Genomic DNA, 17906 nt, shown 5'->3' on the forward strand with positions numbered 1-17906 from the left:
AGGCCTATGTTCAGCAGTGATGTCCTTTGGCTGAAAATTATAAATATTTCAGAAAATACAAACATTTTTCCAAGCAACATTATTTTCTAGCACCGCAATCTTAATAATGCATTATCTGAAGCTCTCGGCTAATCTATCGGGATTATCTTTGTGTTTTCCATCTTTTTATTTTAATAGGACTCTCTTTGTTCAACTAAAGTGTTTTTAAAATGGTTTTCAAGACCCAAATTTAAACAATAAACTTCATAGCCCTCTTATTTGTTTTGTTAAAAATATCTTCTCTAAAATATGAACGATAAATTTGGTATTCTGTTCTAATATTAACCTAAAACAGATTTAACTACATTGAAATGGGTTGTCAACCCAAATTCCCATAACATCACCCGAATGTCACATCCAATAACCGCACAGCCAACATTTCCAACTGTAGCTTTAAGTAGTAAGTGCTCCACTCGCCAAGTTTCAAGTAGCGGGTCACGCTAAGCTATCGGGACAAGTTCGAATATGTAATACAATTTCGACCTCACTAAGACGGCTTAACTTGTTAGTTAACTTGTATTGGTTGAACTCAAGTTGAAAGTTGTAGTAATTTACTAATCGCTCATTGATATTACAGCTAATGCTTTTAAATTATTATGGAAAGAATGAATTCAATTCGAGAAAGAAAAACGATAAGGTCAGCTATGCTTACAAAACGGCCGTAAGGAATATGGTAGACAATAGAACTGACACATATTAGTTCCCACAAATCACGATTGTTAACTAATTGGCAATCAATTAGAAGCTACATAAATGAGTCAGAAGAATAATGTTTAAACAATGGATCTTCACATGCATTATTTAATAAAATAACATTGATAATAATACGAGTAAAAATAACGTTTTCGAGTTCATCGATACCTTCAATAATACAAACGGAAAAATTACCTTAAAAAAGCTAACATATCCCATTTTTTCTGTAAATCTACTGAACAACTTTTTGATCAAATTGAAGATCCTTAATCTAAAGAAAATAGTGAATGACCATGCCATATAGCAAGTTAAAAAACTAAATCAACCGCAGATTTATTAACATTCACCAAGCTCACCGTGAACTTCGTTTCAAAGCGGCCGCTAATGGTGAACTCATTAACCAAACGTTAATGATGAATGGTGATGCGCAAATGTCTTATTCGTATGCTAATATCGGACGCGATGCGTACGCGGCCAGTGAAATGCTTGCACTTGAACTGTGAACTGTGGGAGAGCATGTGCTAAAAAGTGAACTAACTGCATTGCATAGTGATTTGAAGTGAAGAATCGAAATGAAGTGAGAAAAACAAAAACAAATGACAAATTAAGTAGTGATTTGAGTGTTAAAATACGAAATCTACAAGTTCGTTGATGTTAAAAGTGAAAGACCTTAGGTAATTTATGATGGTGCAGGCAAAGAAGTGTAAAAAAATATCATTCATAATAAGACTAGCATATTAGAAAATAGCAATAAAGGGGATCACGAAATTTACTAAAGGAGGGATAGTTTTCATTCCCAGTTGGACTCATTCCAAAGCAAGACAAAGGTGAATTCTTCAACAAACTCAGGGTTGACCTTTGACAATCAAACATCCTTCCAGATTCCGCGACCGGAGCCTGAAGAGAGACAAGTCAGCGTCGCGCAGCTCAGAACTGGAGGGCAGCCCGCACTCGGCCGGCTCGCGCTCGCACGACGGCGACCAGGACGATGATGATGACAGCCTCGATATTAAGACCAAGAAGTAAGTCTTAAATTATAAACAAATACATTGACAGCGGCTCTAACACAGCCGGACGACAATCCAAGAAGTAACTATAAACTGCCAAACTATAAACTGCCTCTTTAGTGTAGTGGTAAGACCATTTTATCTTCAGACCCTGAGGTCAACTTGCAAATTCCTAATTTAGAAGTCTGCCTGGCCAGCTACCACGATCTTAACTAATTATGTTGCCTTAACAACAGTTTCAGCACTTGGAGGTAAGATAGTCAGTTACTCCGTAATCTTGGGTGAAAATTACTTGCGAAAGGCTTGATTTTAGCCCAACCAACATATTATTATGATGGTCATAAGTTTTTATACCACAATTTTTCTTTCATTACAGAAACAATATCCAAAGATGGTACTCGTTCAGGACGAGTGCACTGAACGGCGGTCCGAAGGCCAACAACACGCTGCAGCCCACCACCCCCACCCAGAAGGACCCTGAAGCATACCGTAAGTACCAATTATGTACAGTCTATAAGATTTAAGTTTGCCAGATTCAATTTTCCCCTTTTTTAGTCCATTTATTCCAGAAATTCTTAGTTCACTGTAATTTCCAAAATCCGGAAAAAAAGGACGTGACCATTCTGGAAAACAATGTGGAAGGACTATAGTCAGCATTCAAGCCTTTCCATGGTACGTCCAATTAAGAACCGCAGACCTCATTAGCCGTAGCAGTTACCTATTGTTGAAGATTCAAATCCAAGAAGCCTCCACCTTCTCAACTGCCGTTAACATACGTGCACTGCCTAAGAAAACGCGATGTATTTTTTTATATTTTTTTATGCATAACAAGGCAGGTATTTGACCACAATCGCACCTGATGTTAAGTGGGATGCAGTCTAGGATGGTACATATCTGCCCTGTAAGTGCCTATTCACTCTCGCCTTGAATTGTGAATTCTCTATGTGAATTAGTCGTAAGATTTGTTTCTACCGATCGACGAGTCATTATTTCGAATTGTTCGTCCCCAGTATCCAGGCCGATGTCGTCGCTGTCGTGCGGGCAGCTCCACATCTTGCGCAAGCTGGCGCTGCTGCGGCTGACGGCGTGCATGGAGCGCTACTGCCCCTCGCACAAGTCCGGCTGGAACTGGGAGCTGCCAAAGCTGATCCGGAAGATCAAGACTCCAGACTACAAAGGTTCGTTCGTTCGTTTCAGCCGAAGGACGTCCACTGCTGGACAAAGGCCTCCCCCAAGGACTTCCACAAAGACCGGTCCTGCGCCGCTCGCATCCAGGCACCTCCCGCGACCTTCACCAGATCGTCGGTCCACCTAGTGGGAGGCCTGCCCACACTATGTCTTCCGGCTCGTGGTCGCCATTCAAGAACTTTCCTGCCCCAGCGGCCATCAGCTCTCCGCTATGTGCCCCGCCCACTGCCACTTGATTTTAGCGATTCTGCTACTACAAAGGTAAGGCACATTTTCTAAGAACAACTACAGCATGGCCATGGCCAAGTAATAAAAACTAAGTACCTTCTACCAGCAACTCCACTTCCTGGCCATGCGTGGCTCAAATGACGTATGGTCGGGCTGAAGGCAGAAGAAGATTCTTCTCAGTGGTTACATTTTTGACAGAGTGGTTATGGTCAGTTGATGATCAACTCAGTGCATTTATGCAGTGTTCAAAATCATCTACATCGACTACACTTTTGAAGCATGCTGCAACTCGACTCACTTCTATACCATTACTGAGTCAGGATCTTTAAGCCATAAGCCTTTGTCCTGATTAGAGCTGACTGAGATTAAAACTCTTTGTTTAAAATACCATCCAACGAAGAGAATATTTTTTTCTTTGTCGCTAATATGAAAGTTTATTTCCTCGTTTCAGACAAAACAGTATTCGGTGTTCCACTCACCGTGTCGCTACAAAGGACGGGTCACTCGTTACCGAAGCCCATACAGTGCGCGCTCAGCTGGCTGAAAAACAATGCTTTAGATCAGGTAACAATATGACACTACTTATTACTTCTCGCTCTATTATTAAAAAGCTATGGTTAGGCTAGTGCCTAGGCCCTGAAGTTAACTCAAGATAAGCTGTTTGCCGACGGTGAATTTCTTAACCTACCTTTCTATCGAAACTTTTTTTAAGATTATTAGTAATTTGTTATTACACAAATTGCTTGTGTCACAAGTGAGCTCACCACAATGGTCGAGCGGCGGCGAGGACCGAACCCGCGTTCCCCGGATCACGAGTCGGCCAGTCCGAACCCTTCACCGTTCGGCTATCGTGGCTTCTAATTGCAAATCTTTCGAGGAGATTGGGCCACCATAGCACAAAATATAACAGAAGGTAAACTCCATACTAAGCGCGCTCGAGCCACGCACACATAGACACCGCTCACGTACGCGTTATCAAGACTGTCTCGGACGAATGCGAGGCGCGACTGCGTTCGCTTGAGTGACGCTGCTCACGCGTTTGTGAAATTATTTTGTTTATGCGAAAATGAGTGAACAACAAAAAGGGGTATTATAACATTTGTTAAGTAGATGGTTGCTTACACTCAACATTAAAAACTAAATTTTCGTTTTTTAAACTACCAGTTGATTCCGGGAGGTAAGTAAGGTATTTATTTGTATTTCAATAGTTCGTTTAACGTTGACAAATTGAAGCCAACTCAATTATTAGGAATATCGAAGTGTTTTAAAGAGGTTTTAGGAATTATTGGATAATAGTGTTGACACTATTATCCAATAATTATATGGGTGGTTGACCACCCAACTACATACTACGTGATACTACTTCCTTCTCGTGTATTTGTTTGCAAACTATTACTATAATAATAACGTACTAAACATAACTACATAATTATACGTGGATAATGTGGATATCTGTTATTGTCTTTCTTCCATAGTATTAAGAGTTACATTTTTCTATCATAACGAAATAAACGCAACACAGAACAAGACAACCCTAGCGCGACGGCCGAGCGTAGGTATGCAAAGCGAAGTACATACATGAGTTTACCTTCTGTTATATTTTGTGACCATAGCTTTAACCTCATATTCCCTATTCCAGATGGGCATATTCCGCAAAGCGGGCGTCAAATCCCGAATAGCGAAACTCCGAAGTACCGTTGAATCAGCCGGCGCATCCAACGCAGCCTTCGCGATAGAAAACATGAACACGGTGGCGCCGGAGCAGTCGAGCCTCAGCTTCGACGGCGCGCAGGCGCACGACGTGGCTGATATGGTCAAGCAGTACTTTAGAGAGCTGCCCGATGCGCTGCTCACTAATAAACTAAGCGAGACGTTTATCGCGATATTCCAACGTAAGTCTTGTTGTCATTTCATCCGTAACCTTTATTTAACTTTCAGCGAGAATAGTCCAGTCTTCTTCTTCATTTAAGACACTTTCGTTCCATCTTATTTCGTCTTCCGGCTGGCTTCCTTAATAGGGCTTACGTAAAAGCCTCAATCTGATCAGTCTGGCAGTGCATTGAGAATATGCCGAACTAAGCCGAGCCGAGCTGCTATCACAAGACTGTTATGAACATAATCGGAATTTGGAGAACTGGATAAAATATTTTCTTACCCATCCTGGCGATATTGGGCTATGTAAGGCTAATGAAATTTGTTTTCCTCAGATGTGCCTGAACCTTTGAGGCCAGACGCTGTCCAGTGCGCGCTGTTGCTGTTACCAGAGGAACATTTAGAAGCTTTACATTCTTTACTTATTTTCCTTTATGAGGTAAGCCAATTTTTATCACTATTTCTAAAGTCTTGTAACTACGAGGTAGTTTGTCAGTAGGTACATTGCACACTTTGCTTTGTAGCAAAGTAAAGCAAAGCACATAGTGCTATCGTTCTCTGGACGAGAGCAAGTCGTGTTTTGCTCCATATAAATACATCTCTGTGTGGCGGGGAATAGTGACCAACATACCCGCATCACGTAAATTAAGTGTTGCGCGTCAAATTTACTATCCCATAATCTGTACGACGTCTAGACTTACATTCAAGGAAATATTCGTTACTGTACTTCCGAAGAAGATAGCCGACAGCGGCTGGATGATAAAAACGAGATACTGTGGAATTTCTTGGAGGAGCCTTCGTTCGTTCGTTGCTGCCGAAAGACGTCCACTGCTGGACAAAGACCTCCCACAAGGATTTCCACGAAGACCGGTCCTGTGCCGCTCGCATCCAGGCACCTCCCGCGACCTTCACCAGATCGTCGGTCCACCTAGTGGGAGGCCTGCCCACTCTACGTCTTTCGGCTCGTGGTCGCCACTTAAGAACTATCCTGCCCCAGCGGCCATCAGCTCTACGAGCTATGTGCGCCGCCCACTGCCGCTTGATTTTAGCGATTCTGCGGGCTATGTAAGTTACTCTGTTTCTCCTATGGATCTCCTCATTTCTGATTCGGTCACGCATCGGAGGAGCCTTACGTCTAGCCCTTTGTTGAAGTGACTACAGCAGTAACTTGCATCGTATTAACAGGTGTCGGAGCACGCGGGCGTGAACCAGATGACGGCGTCGAACCTGGCCGTGTGCCTCGCGCCCACGCTGCTGCGCCTGCACCACGCGCCGCCCGCCACCGGCTCCACCAAGGAGGGCAACTCCAACAGGTCAGCCCACAAACCACCAGGGTTTAGAGCAGTCTTTCCCAAAGTGGGCGATAACGCCCCCTTGTGGGCGCTGCAGGATTAAAGGGGGGCGGTAAGAGACCCAGAAAAACGTTGTGTAGAAGCTTGGGAGGCGTCATTTACTAGGGGGACTCTTAGACACCGACTGAGCACTCGACACTCGACTACAAATGGGGGCGCTAAAAATAATTTGTTCTCAAAGTGGGCAGTAGACAAAATAAGTTTGGGTACCGCTGGTTTAGAGTTTAGGAAAACCACTTCGACGTTCTGTCAAATTGTATACTGGAAGTCACATCGTGGTCACAACACTAGAACGAACACTCAACTTCTAACGTCTTTTTAACTCTTTTGGTCTTTGCTCTTTTGTTCTTGCATATATGCAGCAGCAGTCTCTTTACCCTTTTTGTTACGTTGGTATATCATTAGCCTCATGCAATGCATGCCTGCACCACGCGCCGCCCGCCACCGGCTCCACCAAGGAGGGCAACTCCAACAGGTCAGCCAACAAACCACCAGGGTTTAGAGCAGCGGTTCCCAAACTTATTTAGTCTACTGCCCACTTTGAGAATAAATTATTTTTTAGCGCCCCCCATTTTTGTAGTCAAGAGTCGAGCTCAGTCGGTGTCCAAGAGTCCTCCTAGTAGATGACGCCTCCCAAGTAGGGTTTCTGCTCGAGCTCTCTCGAACTCGAGAAAACTCGAGAAATTTGGCTTCATTCGAGACGAGAAAAAAATTACCGGAGCTCGAGAATTCTCGAGTTTCGATTTTGAAGCTTTAATATTCTTGAAAGCCTATTTTTCTTAGACAAAAGTAAGTTTTAATTACTTATTTAATAGGTTAACGTTGCTTTTAGACTGGCCTAGTCTTCCCTTTTTTAACTTATTTAATTTGCAAGTAATAATCTCATTCGAAACTAAGTAATAATGTTCACCTACGAGTATGCTATATTTATTATGTATGTTTAACGCGGACTGATTTTTTGAAATTAAAAATAAACTGAAAAATTTGTTAACTGTCTGTTAGGTTAGATACTCGTGCCTCCTCGTAAATACGTTTATTTAAGTCGTTGTCATTAAAATTTTAAAAATTTATTAAAAAGTTTTGTTTTGTTTATATAAAAAAACTATTTATCGTAATTTTGCTATTTGGACTTGTGTTCTTTGGAAAACAAGTCCAAATAGCAAAATTATTTTTATTGTTAATATCCTTAAAATACACGCGACTTTATGACTTTTGCTCCTTTAGCTAATAACTAAGTTATGATTTTTAGTTAATATTAATTATGAAAGATTTTATTTTTTGTTTCTTTTCTTACCAAAATAATTGGTACTAAATTCTAATATTGATTGTTGATTTATAAAAGTAGGTAATAGTATATTAGATTAAAAAACCTGTGTTTTTATTAAATTTCAACCGATTTCAACAGTTTTAATTAAAAGACTCGAGACCCGAGAAAACTCGAGACTTTGGCCTCGAGAATTCCCGAAACTCGAGAAAAAAATTATGTCGAGAAATCAGAAACCCTACTCCCAAGCCTCTACACAACGTCCCGATTTTTTTTCTGTGTCTCTTACACACCCCCCCCCCCCCCCCTTTAAGTCTGCAGTGCCCACAAGGGGGCGTTATCGCCCACTTTGGGAAAGACTGGTTTAAAGTTTAGGAAAACCACTTCAATGTTCTGTCAAATTGTATACTGGAAGTCACATCGTGGTCACAACACTAGAACTAACACTCAACTTCTAACTAACGTCTTTATAACTCTTTTGCTCTTTGCTCTTTTGCTCTAGCATATATGCAACAGCAGTCTCTTTACCTACCCTTTTTGTTACGTTGGTATATCATTAGCCTCATGCAATGCATGCCTGCACCACGCGCCGCCCGCCACCGGCTCCACCAAGGAGGGCAACTCCAACAGGTCAGCCAACAAACCACCAGGGTTTAGGCAGCGGTTCCCAAACTTATTTAGTATACTGCCCACTTTGAGAATAAATTACTTTTTAGCGCCTCCCATTTTTGTAGTCAAGAGTCGAGCGCAGTCGGTGTCCAAGAGTCCTCATAGTAGATGACGCCTCCCAAGCCTCTACACAACGTCCCGATTTTTTTTTCTGGGTCTCTTACCGCCCCCCTTTAAGCCTGCAGTGCCCACAAGGGGGCGTTATCGCCCACTTTGGGAAAGACTGATTTAAAGTTTAGGAAAACCACTTCGACGCTCTGTCAAATTGTATACTGGAAGTCACGGTCACAACACTAGAACGAACACTCAGCTTCTAATGTCTTTTTATCTCTTTTGGTCTTTGCTCTTTTGTTCTTGCATATATGCAGCAGCAGTTTCTTTACCATTTTTGTTACGTTGGTATATCATTAGCCTCATGCAATGCATGCCTGCACCACGCGCCGCCCGCCACCGGCTCCACCAAGGAGGGCAGCTCCAACAGGTCAGGTCACAACCACAGGGATCCAGGGTGCAATGAAACATCAACGAGCATCTTGACTTATCATGGGGTTCTAAACAATGTGGGAGCCATGATTCCACTGTGTATTCAAAAGTCTAAACATATAATATTTTAAACTATTATGTTGCATTTTTTACTATAAAATAATAAATATTATTTACCGTTAAAATAGATATTGTTGCAATAAATCCCGTGAAGTGATAATTTTATAGTCTAAACATAACTTCCGAAAGTATCTCTTCATAAAATAATACCGTGATATCTGCCCTATTCACTTGTAGTTACGAAGATTTAACGAGCACTTAACATGTAACGTCTTTTGCCGCTCTTGCAAAACATCATCTGTTAGAAATTTTTTCTCCTCAATTTGAGCAATGCGTGGGTTCGCATTCTGTCTTTTTCGACATTTGACATAAGGTAGGCAATAGAGCAGAATGTTATTGCAGAGCATAATGTTATGATTTTTTAAGCTCCCTACATTTAATCCCTATTATCACTTTGTAACTGATAGACCACAAGCATTATTAAAATTGTACATTTGCATCCAAGTTGGTGATAGAGAGCACTATACATCTCTTAGACACAGGGGCTATAACAGTATATTTTCCCCAGGATGGTGATAGAGAGCGTGGCGGACCAGCGGCAGATCAGCGAGAGCCGCGCGGCGCACGCGTGCCTGCTGCTGCTCATACAGCGACACGCCACGCTTTTCTTGGCGCCCGCCGACATGCTCGCGCGGTGTAAGTTCAACTACTTCGAGGAGAGCGTGCCGGTAAGTCAGTTTCCAGGGTGTAAGTTCCAAATGGTATTAGGCAGGAGGAATCAGCACCAGAGTATTAAGCCGAAAGAAGAAATCAGAACCAGGGTATAAGGCATCAGCAACAGGGTGTTAGGCAGAGGCATGCCACGCTGTTCCTGGCGCCCGCAGAATACAACTACTTTGAGGAGAGCGTGCCGGTAAGCGACCTTCCAGGGTATAGGTAAGGCAGAAAAATGGTGGTGGCTTGCTGGTAAGTACAGAGTTTGCGATACGGTAAATCGAAACCTGTGGCCCAAAAGAAACAAATCAGCGAGAGCCGCGCGGCGCACGCGTGCCTGCTGCTGCTCATACAGCGGCACGCGACGCTGTTCCTGGCGCCCGCCGACATGCTCGCGCGGTGCAAGTTCAACTACTTCGAGGAGAGCGTGCCGGTGAGTCCAAGACCAGGGTATTAGGCAGAAGGAATCAGCAGTTATCCACTGAGTACCAAAGCAACTACTTCAATAGGAGCGTGCCGGTAAGTGACCTTCCAGAGTTCCAGGGTATTAGGCAGAAGGAATCAGCAGTTATCCGACTGAGTACCAAAGCAACAACTTCAATGAGAGCGTGCCGGTGAGTGACCTTCCAGAGTTCCAGGGTATTAGGCAGACGGAATCAGCAGTTATCCGACTGAGAACCAAAGCAACTACTTCAAGGAGAGCGTGCCGGTGAGTGTCTTTCCAGGGTTTAGTGAAAAGAAATAGGCTTCAGAGTATTAGGCAGAAGAATAGTGGTGGCTTGCTGGTGAGTACAGTATTTGCGTTGCAGTAAATTGAAAACCTTGGGGGTGGGCGTCACTCGCTGCGCGACGGTACGTAGCCTCCATTCTAGAACCTTGCTGCCATCAGTTCTGAGTGCTATGTGCCCTGCCCATTGCCACAAGGTGGACAGATAAGCTCATAAAGATTGCAATAAAGTACTGGGTGTAGGCCATTCCCAATCTTGAAATCATTGGGGAAGGCCTATGTTCAGTAGTAAACTCTCCTAAGCATATACAGGCGTGTACATTACCAGAGACAAAAACATACTGGATAGCATGCCTGTTCGTGCGTGAGGGTTAACAGTGACAGATGAGCGTCCCGTTATTATTTCCAAGGATAGTAAGAGAGAACATTGTTGACTATAATCGAAGTCATCTCGCTCACCGTATGATTGCTAATTATATTGCTTCCTTTATTGCAGGTAGCGCTAGAAGAATTAGGGGCAGACTTTAATCAAGACTGGAAGGGTTTTCAGCAAGCCTGCATCAAAGCTTTACTAAAAGAAGCCAAAGAAAAGTAAGTGCTATTCCCTGTACTTTGAATCTATTACTGAATGTGAACTTCAAATACTGTAACTATTAGACCATGGTTTCCTATCTGAGCCTATAGACAAAGTAACATCAGTACTATTAAAATTCTATAGTTGTTTTCGCTTCCTAGTTACGGTAGAAGCAGTTCATGCTTTTCAATAAGATCTTCAAATACAAGTAGATTATGAACTTATTTAGAATGAAGACCTTCGAACTGACCATAATAATACTAACGTCTATAGTATTTTTCTCTCTACATATTTTTACATTTGTTGTGAAGTGACGAACTATGAGTTTAAGCTTTGACTCCAACTTTGCCTTTCTATTCCAATACATCGGATGTTACTTTTCCTTGCCCCTGAAGTGTCTCTTGTCTTATAGTGTATCTTGTTTCATGCTTGTAGAGTGTGTGGCCGCTCGGGGAAGAGGTGAGACTCGGTGTTAGCGCGTTACCCAGTCGCCTTACCATTGGTGTTTAATATTATTCTGATTTCTACGCAAATTAATATTGTATTTACTTAATCGGTAGTGAATGCTTCAATCTAAAGTTGCACGAATAGAAAATATTGTGTAAAGATCAGAAAACTTGTCCCTTCATAGTGAATTTCAATCTTCACTTCATTCTCATTGTAGCAAATCGTGGCCTCTTAGGTGTTTTGTAATGTCACTAGATTTTTCTAACACTTTTTTGTCGTAATAAGCACACAAAATTAAATACGAGTAGACTAGAAAACTATTAAATACGATTTAGAATAAACAGAGAAGTTAAAAAAACTTATTTTAACGTTTTCTTAAATCTCAGCACTTACTTATTCAAGATAGATATATAAACACTAACATAGTAAAACGTTTAAGGGCACCTAGAAGTTGATCGTTTACAAACAGAGTAACCACTATTCCAAATAAAGCTAGGACTTACGAGTACAAATACACCGAAATCGACTCTACACCAGTTCCAACAGACCACAATGCTACCAACGCTGCAAACGCTTCACTAATTCAAAAGGCAACCAGTCAAATGTGTTACCCACCTAACAACAACTATTCAAAAACACACCTCTAAAGACTCAGTAGTTCAACACAATAAACCCTCACATTACACACATCCTCTAACGAATTCCACCTGGTGTTCCAGGACTCGTGGTTGGATGTCAGTGTCAGGAGCCGCGCCTCACGTGGAGCTGTGCTGCAAGAAAGTGGGCGATGGACACCCGCTGAGGCTCTGGAGAGCTACCACTGATGTTGAGGCGCCTCCGCAGGAGGTCATGCAGAGGTAAGGATATTTTCAACAGCCTTTCAATGAATGTCTATGTCAGGTCCTGGTCCTATATCAGGAGAACGACCCTCTGTAATTAAACAGAAACAAATGTGGGATATTTCAAAGGTATAGTAGAAAGATGAAGATTAGGTACTATAGCGCTACCAAATTTACTCACTCTCACTCATAGACTTTGTCTTTCGCAAACCCAGTTGTAGCTACGATACGTTTGTTGTTTCTAACTTTGGACATGACTTAGGAATTGGAGTATATCTTTACTCCAGTCTTCAACACACGTTTATAACGCGACGCAGATCAGACGTCCAGATTGTCATAGAGGAAGTGTAGCACTTCAAAGTGCTAAGAAGTTACATTCAACTTCTCTTCTGCTGTTTTCGATCAACAGCTTTATCCCTGGAACACCTGATCCTGACCTGAACAACGTATCCAATTTCTAAACCAGCATCATAAGTCCTGTTGAAGTAACTATCACATGTCTGCAGGATACTGCGTGAGCGTCACATCTGGGACGACTCGCTGGTGAAGTGGCGCGTGGTGGAGAAGCTGGGCTCCAACGCGGAGGTGTTCCAGTACGTCACCGCCTCCAGCATCAACCTGCCCGCCCGGGACTACTGCGTGCTCAGGTTAGTACACGAGTAGTACACATCTGGGACGACTCGCTGGTGAAGTGGCGCGTGGTGGAGAAGCTGGGCTCCAACGCGGAGGTGTTCCAGTACCTCACCGCCTCTAGCATCAACCTGCCCGCCCGGGACTACTGCGTGCTCAGGTTAGTACACGAGTAGTACACATCTGGGACGACTCGCTGGTGAAGTGGCGCGTGGTGGAGAAGCTGGGCTCCAACGCGGAGGTGTTCCAGTACCTCACCGCCTCTAGCATCAACCTGCCCGCCCGGGACTACTGCGTGCTCAGGTTAGTACACGAGTAGTTCACATCGGGGACGACTCGCTGGTGAAGTGGCGCGTGATGGAGAAGCTGGGCTCCAACGCGGAGGTGTTCCAGTACGTCACCGCCTCCAGCATCAACCTGCCCGCCCGGGACTACTGCGTGCTCAGGTTAGTACACGAGTAGTACACATCTGGGACGACTCGCTGGTGAAGTGGCGCGTGGTGGAGAAGCTGGGCTATAACGCGGAGGTGTTCCAGTACGTCACCGCCTCTAGCATCAACCTGCCCGCCCGGGACTACTGCGTGCTCAGGTTAGTACACGAGTAGTACACATCTGGGACGACTCGCTGGTGAAGTGGCGCGTGGTGGAGAAGCTGGGCTCCAACGCGGAGGTGTTCCAGTACATCACCGCTTCTAGCATCAACCTGCCCGCCCGGGACTACTGCGTGCTCAGGTTAGTACACGAGTAGTACACATCTGGGACGACTCGCTGGTGAAGTGGCGCGTGGTGGAGAAGCTGGGCTCCAACGCGGAGGTGTTCCAGTACATCACTGCCTCTAGCATCAACCTGCCCGCCCGGGACTACTGCGTGCTCAGGTTAGTACACGAGTAGTACACATCTGGGACGACTCGCTGGTGAAGTGGCGCGTGGTGGAGAAGCTGGGCTCCAACGCGGAGGTGTTCCAGTACCTCACCGCCTCCAGCATTTTTTCGGTGGTAAAAATGCATTGAGTTGCATACCCGCCGCTGTGGTCAGGCGACGGGTTATGTGGGGCTCTCCCCTCCAGAAGGGAGGGGCCTACCCACTAAAAATCCACCATCTCCGTCTCGCTGAGCATAGATGGGAGCCGGTGTAGCGAGGCCTTTCCCGACATGTTCCACCTATGCGCAGACCGTCTGCTATGCGTGCAGACTCCATCTTCGACCACGCCATCTTTTATTTTACAGTGACAGTTTTTTGCACTGCCACTGACCACTCGGAGATATACAACTATATACAAATTAATGCTACAAATGTACAAAGTGCTTATCTATATTTACATAATATACAATGGAGGCCAGCGGGTAGGTGTAAAAGGTCTATCCGCTGGCACTCATAATGGACCTTACGCTATGACTAGTATTTGACTAGGTGTCAGAGACGACGCGCAAAAGCACGTCGCCTCCGGCCCAACCTTCTCCGCCGAGCAGGGTCAGCGAGGGGATCTACCTCCCTGGCTCGCTCGGCTTCCTCCTTTGCCGACATAACGGTCTCGCAAAAGATTTTCACCGCGTCCCATCCGTTGTCACTGCCGACCATGGCTCTGATCACCGCCGGCAGTGTTACATCCAGTCCGATATGTGCGCGTAGCGCAGCTCTTTGTTGTGTCCATTCCGGGCAGTCTTCCAAGGTGTGCTCCGCTGTATCAACAGCGGCGCCACAGTGGTGACATTGAGGTGTCCTCTCCCGACCAATACGGTGCAGGTATTTCCCGAAGCAACCATGCCCGGTCAACACCTGCACCATGCGATATGTGAGAGAACCACTGCTCCTCTCTACCCACTGTCGTAAGCAAGGTTGTAGAGCGGCGACTGTTCGATGCCCAGCACTGGGCTCCTCCAGCCATTCTGCCCACTCATCTAACATCAAATCACGGGCCTCCTCTCGCCAGTGCTCGATTTCGCGGGGGGCAGGAGGGTTACCATCGCGCCTAGCGGCAGCGGTTCGGTAATATACCTCTGACAGCACCTTGGCCTCGAGCTCCCACGGTGGAGTGCCCGCGAGTGCACATGCTGCTTCCCTTGAGGTCGTGCGGTATGCCCGTGCTATCCTTTGTGCCATTGTTCTTTGCGGCCTCCTCAGTGTTGTGGTATTGTCTCGCCCTAATGCATCAACCCAAATGGGGGCGCCGTATAGGGCCATAGATCTAATAACCCCTGCAAAAAGGCGGCGACACCCCGTGCGTGGGCCTGCCAAATTGGGCATAATCCTACTCAAGGCACCGGATGCCCTCAGTAGCTTGGGTGCGAGAGCTTTAAAGTGGGCCTTAAAATTCCACCGGCTGTCAAGGACCAGTCCTAAGTACTTCATGGTACCCCCGACACCGATGGAGACGCCACCCACAACAAGTTCCGACCCCACTGGCGGTCTTTTCCGTGGCCCATGAAAGCAAATCGCTTCCGACTTTTCTAGTGCTACCCTAAGCCCAAGTCGCCGAATGCGACTTACAATATGCGCAGCTCCAGCTGTCGCTACAATGGCCGCCTCCCTAAAAGTATTCCCCTTTGCCGTGACTAGGGTATCGTCGGCGTAGCACACAACACCCACGTCAGGCATTCCTGGGTCACGGATGGCCCAGTCGTAGCCAATGTTCCACAGGAGTGGCCCTAAGACCGACCCCTGCGGGACACCGCACTCCACTGGCCTCCTGCCTCCAGCATCAACCTGCCCGCCCGGGACTACTGTGTGCTCAGGTTTGTAGGCCACCAGAGCATTTAAAAGTTTTGATGATGATTTTTTTTTACAGAAAACGGTTTAGTAGAATTTATGGCTTTAGGGTGAAGAAGAGAAAATGTAGTGTGCCTGTATCATCAATAATTGATGAAAAACTTGAAGGCAACATTGACGATAAAGATGTTACACCAACAATGATATGCTTACATTACAGCCAAGCTGGCCGACTAACTGCTACCGTACAGAGTGCTTTTAATCTCGTTATAGGTGATGAATATACAGAACAGCTTCTTTAGGTAATTCATACAGTATACAACAACGCTATGTGCTTGTAAGATGTATGGCACGATGTTGTCCGGTTTTGTCACAATTTACTTAGCCGACTAGTGTACTTGGCAATCATCAGTTAACAAAAATACGTTTAAGGAAAAAGTCTTCGAAAGCAGACGGCTTAGCATAAGACTAAATGATAGAAACATCTACGAGTACAACTTACCTCCATCTCTCCTCCAGGTCATGGCAGCAAGGCGGTGGCGGCGGCGGCGGCGGCGGCTGGTGCGCGGTGGCCGAGACGTCTGTGGCCCACGCGGCGTGCGCGGCGGCCGCGGGCGCGGGCGCGGGCGCGCGGGGGGTGGTGCTCGCGTCGCGGTACTTGGCGCAGCCAGCGGGGAAGGGACGCAGCCGTCTTGTGCATCTGGCGAGGGTGGACACAATGTAAGTTACTGTCACTTGTATTGCCACTTGTTTTACTTATTCAATTAACGCCGCGGGGACGGGCGCGCGGGGGGTGGTGCTTGCTTCGCGTTATCTAGCGCAGCCCGCGGGGAAGGGACGCAGCCGCCTCGTGCACCTGGCGAGGGTGGACACAATGTAAGTTACTGTCACTTGTATTGCCACTTGTTTTACTTATTCAATTAACGCGGCGGGGACGGACGCGGGGGCGGGCGCGCGGGGGATGGTGCTTGCTTCGCGGTATCTAGCGCAGCCCGCGGGGAAGGGACGCAGCCGCCTTGTGCACCTGGCGAGGGTGGACACCATGTAAGTAACTGCCACGTGTTTATACTTCTTCATTGGGTACTGATTTATTGAGCTTCGGATATTTTCTTAAGTTTTTGGTCCGATTGAGCGCTGTAGATGCATAATAATGGATCAATAAAGTCCTTGGTAGACCCAGGATTGTGACCTCTTTGTTACTTATAATAAACACGCAACAGAAGAACAACGAGATGATAGTGAAAGGGCGCGCGCACTCGTCAAAATTAAGAACATGTACCTTTAGCCAATAGCTGTCCAAAAGGCCAGCCTGTTTCTATAAATCAGAGCTTCCAATTTCTTGCTCTGGATTCCAGTGTTCTGGGTTCCTTTTAAAATTTTTAGCGTTGCAAAAGCCTATTGCTCAAAGTCGTCACCAGCAGGTGAGACTTTGGTAGCACGTAGGTATGGTAATTAAATAAGAAGAGGGCTTTTCGTTTGTATTGTAATCCAAGTTCAAGTATAATACCCAGTATCTTTTCCACAGGGGCCGCACACCGGAGTGGTACAACAAGTGCTACGGGCACGTGTGCGCGCTACAACTGGCTCGAATCCGCGCGTCCTTCAAGCACAACACCGACGGGCCCGAGTCCAACGTGTGATGCGCGCCCCGGGGCCGCCTGCCCCGGCCGGAGCCCTGACTCAGTGGAACCACTAGTGTACAGTGTATTATGGAGAACCTGCCTTGCCCGAAGCCCTAACTCTCTTCAACGCTACAGTTATTGTACAGTGATATGGACAGTTGATATAGGTGTCATCTCCATGGCCTGGAGTGATGAAGGGAGGTACCATCTGGTTAACTCGATTCGTTAGCTATTACAGGTATCATCTCTAATACGAGCTGGCCCTATGGCAAAAAGCCCCGTACAATATACACTGTATACAGTTATACAGGTCTCATCTATGATGCAAAGCGCCGCAATGCGCTGTCTGCTGCAAGAGTACCAGCTGGATAACTTTATTTGTCAGCAGCATAACTATTTTACAATGCAGGGCACGTCTACAATGCAAGCTGGATCTGGCGTAACAAACCTCGATGCCGTAAGTAATGTCTACTATGGGAGTATTAACTGGACCCCTTCGTTTATCAGTAGAGTAACTATTGTACAATGTTGGATAGTTGATATACGACTCATTTATGATTCAAAAAATTTACTAGCGGCCATACTCGAGTTGACGCAGAAATGTTGTCCAGTGTAAGGAGTTCTCATCTACAACGCAAACTGGGTCAGAGGCGACTAACCATAAGCATTGTCCTGAGCTGTCACCAATACTAGCTGGACCCATTCCTTCGTCTGCTACAGACTGGCACCCTGCTGAAGAGACCAGCTTTGAGCACTGCCTTGAGTTATCATCATCAAAATGCGTTTGTGATT

The 17906-nt window shown here is 45.5% G+C and overlaps 1 protein-coding gene across 1 annotated transcript in view; it reads left to right on the top strand.

The window, feature by feature from the left end:
* Positions 1 to 17400, top strand: part of LOC135081834 (rho GTPase-activating protein 7) — a 71966-nt gene extending 54566 nt beyond the window's left edge. The window contains exons 9-26 of the mRNA XM_063976613.1: positions 1614 to 1754; positions 2116 to 2228; positions 2750 to 2917; positions 3607 to 3719; positions 4795 to 5047; positions 5363 to 5466; positions 6213 to 6340; positions 9424 to 9583; positions 9676 to 9768; positions 9871 to 10002; positions 10793 to 10887; positions 12037 to 12174; positions 12663 to 12803; positions 12952 to 13089; positions 13238 to 13375; positions 13524 to 13661; positions 16012 to 16212; positions 17018 to 17400. Of these exons, the coding sequence (XP_063832683.1) occupies positions 1614 to 1754; positions 2116 to 2228; positions 2750 to 2917; positions 3607 to 3719; positions 4795 to 5047; positions 5363 to 5466; positions 6213 to 6340; positions 9424 to 9583; positions 9676 to 9768; positions 9871 to 10002; positions 10793 to 10887; positions 12037 to 12174; positions 12663 to 12803; positions 12952 to 13089; positions 13238 to 13375; positions 13524 to 13661; positions 16012 to 16212; positions 17018 to 17132 (2509 nt within the window). The 3' untranslated portion in view covers positions 17133 to 17400. The remainder of the gene's footprint in view (positions 1 to 1613; positions 1755 to 2115; positions 2229 to 2749; positions 2918 to 3606; positions 3720 to 4794; positions 5048 to 5362; positions 5467 to 6212; positions 6341 to 9423; positions 9584 to 9675; positions 9769 to 9870; positions 10003 to 10792; positions 10888 to 12036; positions 12175 to 12662; positions 12804 to 12951; positions 13090 to 13237; positions 13376 to 13523; positions 13662 to 16011; positions 16213 to 17017) is intronic.
* Positions 17401 to 17906: the final 506 nt, after the last annotated feature.

This window comes from Ostrinia nubilalis, chromosome 20 (assembly GCF_963855985.1).
Source record: "Ostrinia nubilalis chromosome 20, ilOstNubi1.1, whole genome shotgun sequence".
Taxonomy (NCBI): Eukaryota; Metazoa; Arthropoda; class Insecta; order Lepidoptera; family Crambidae; genus Ostrinia; species Ostrinia nubilalis.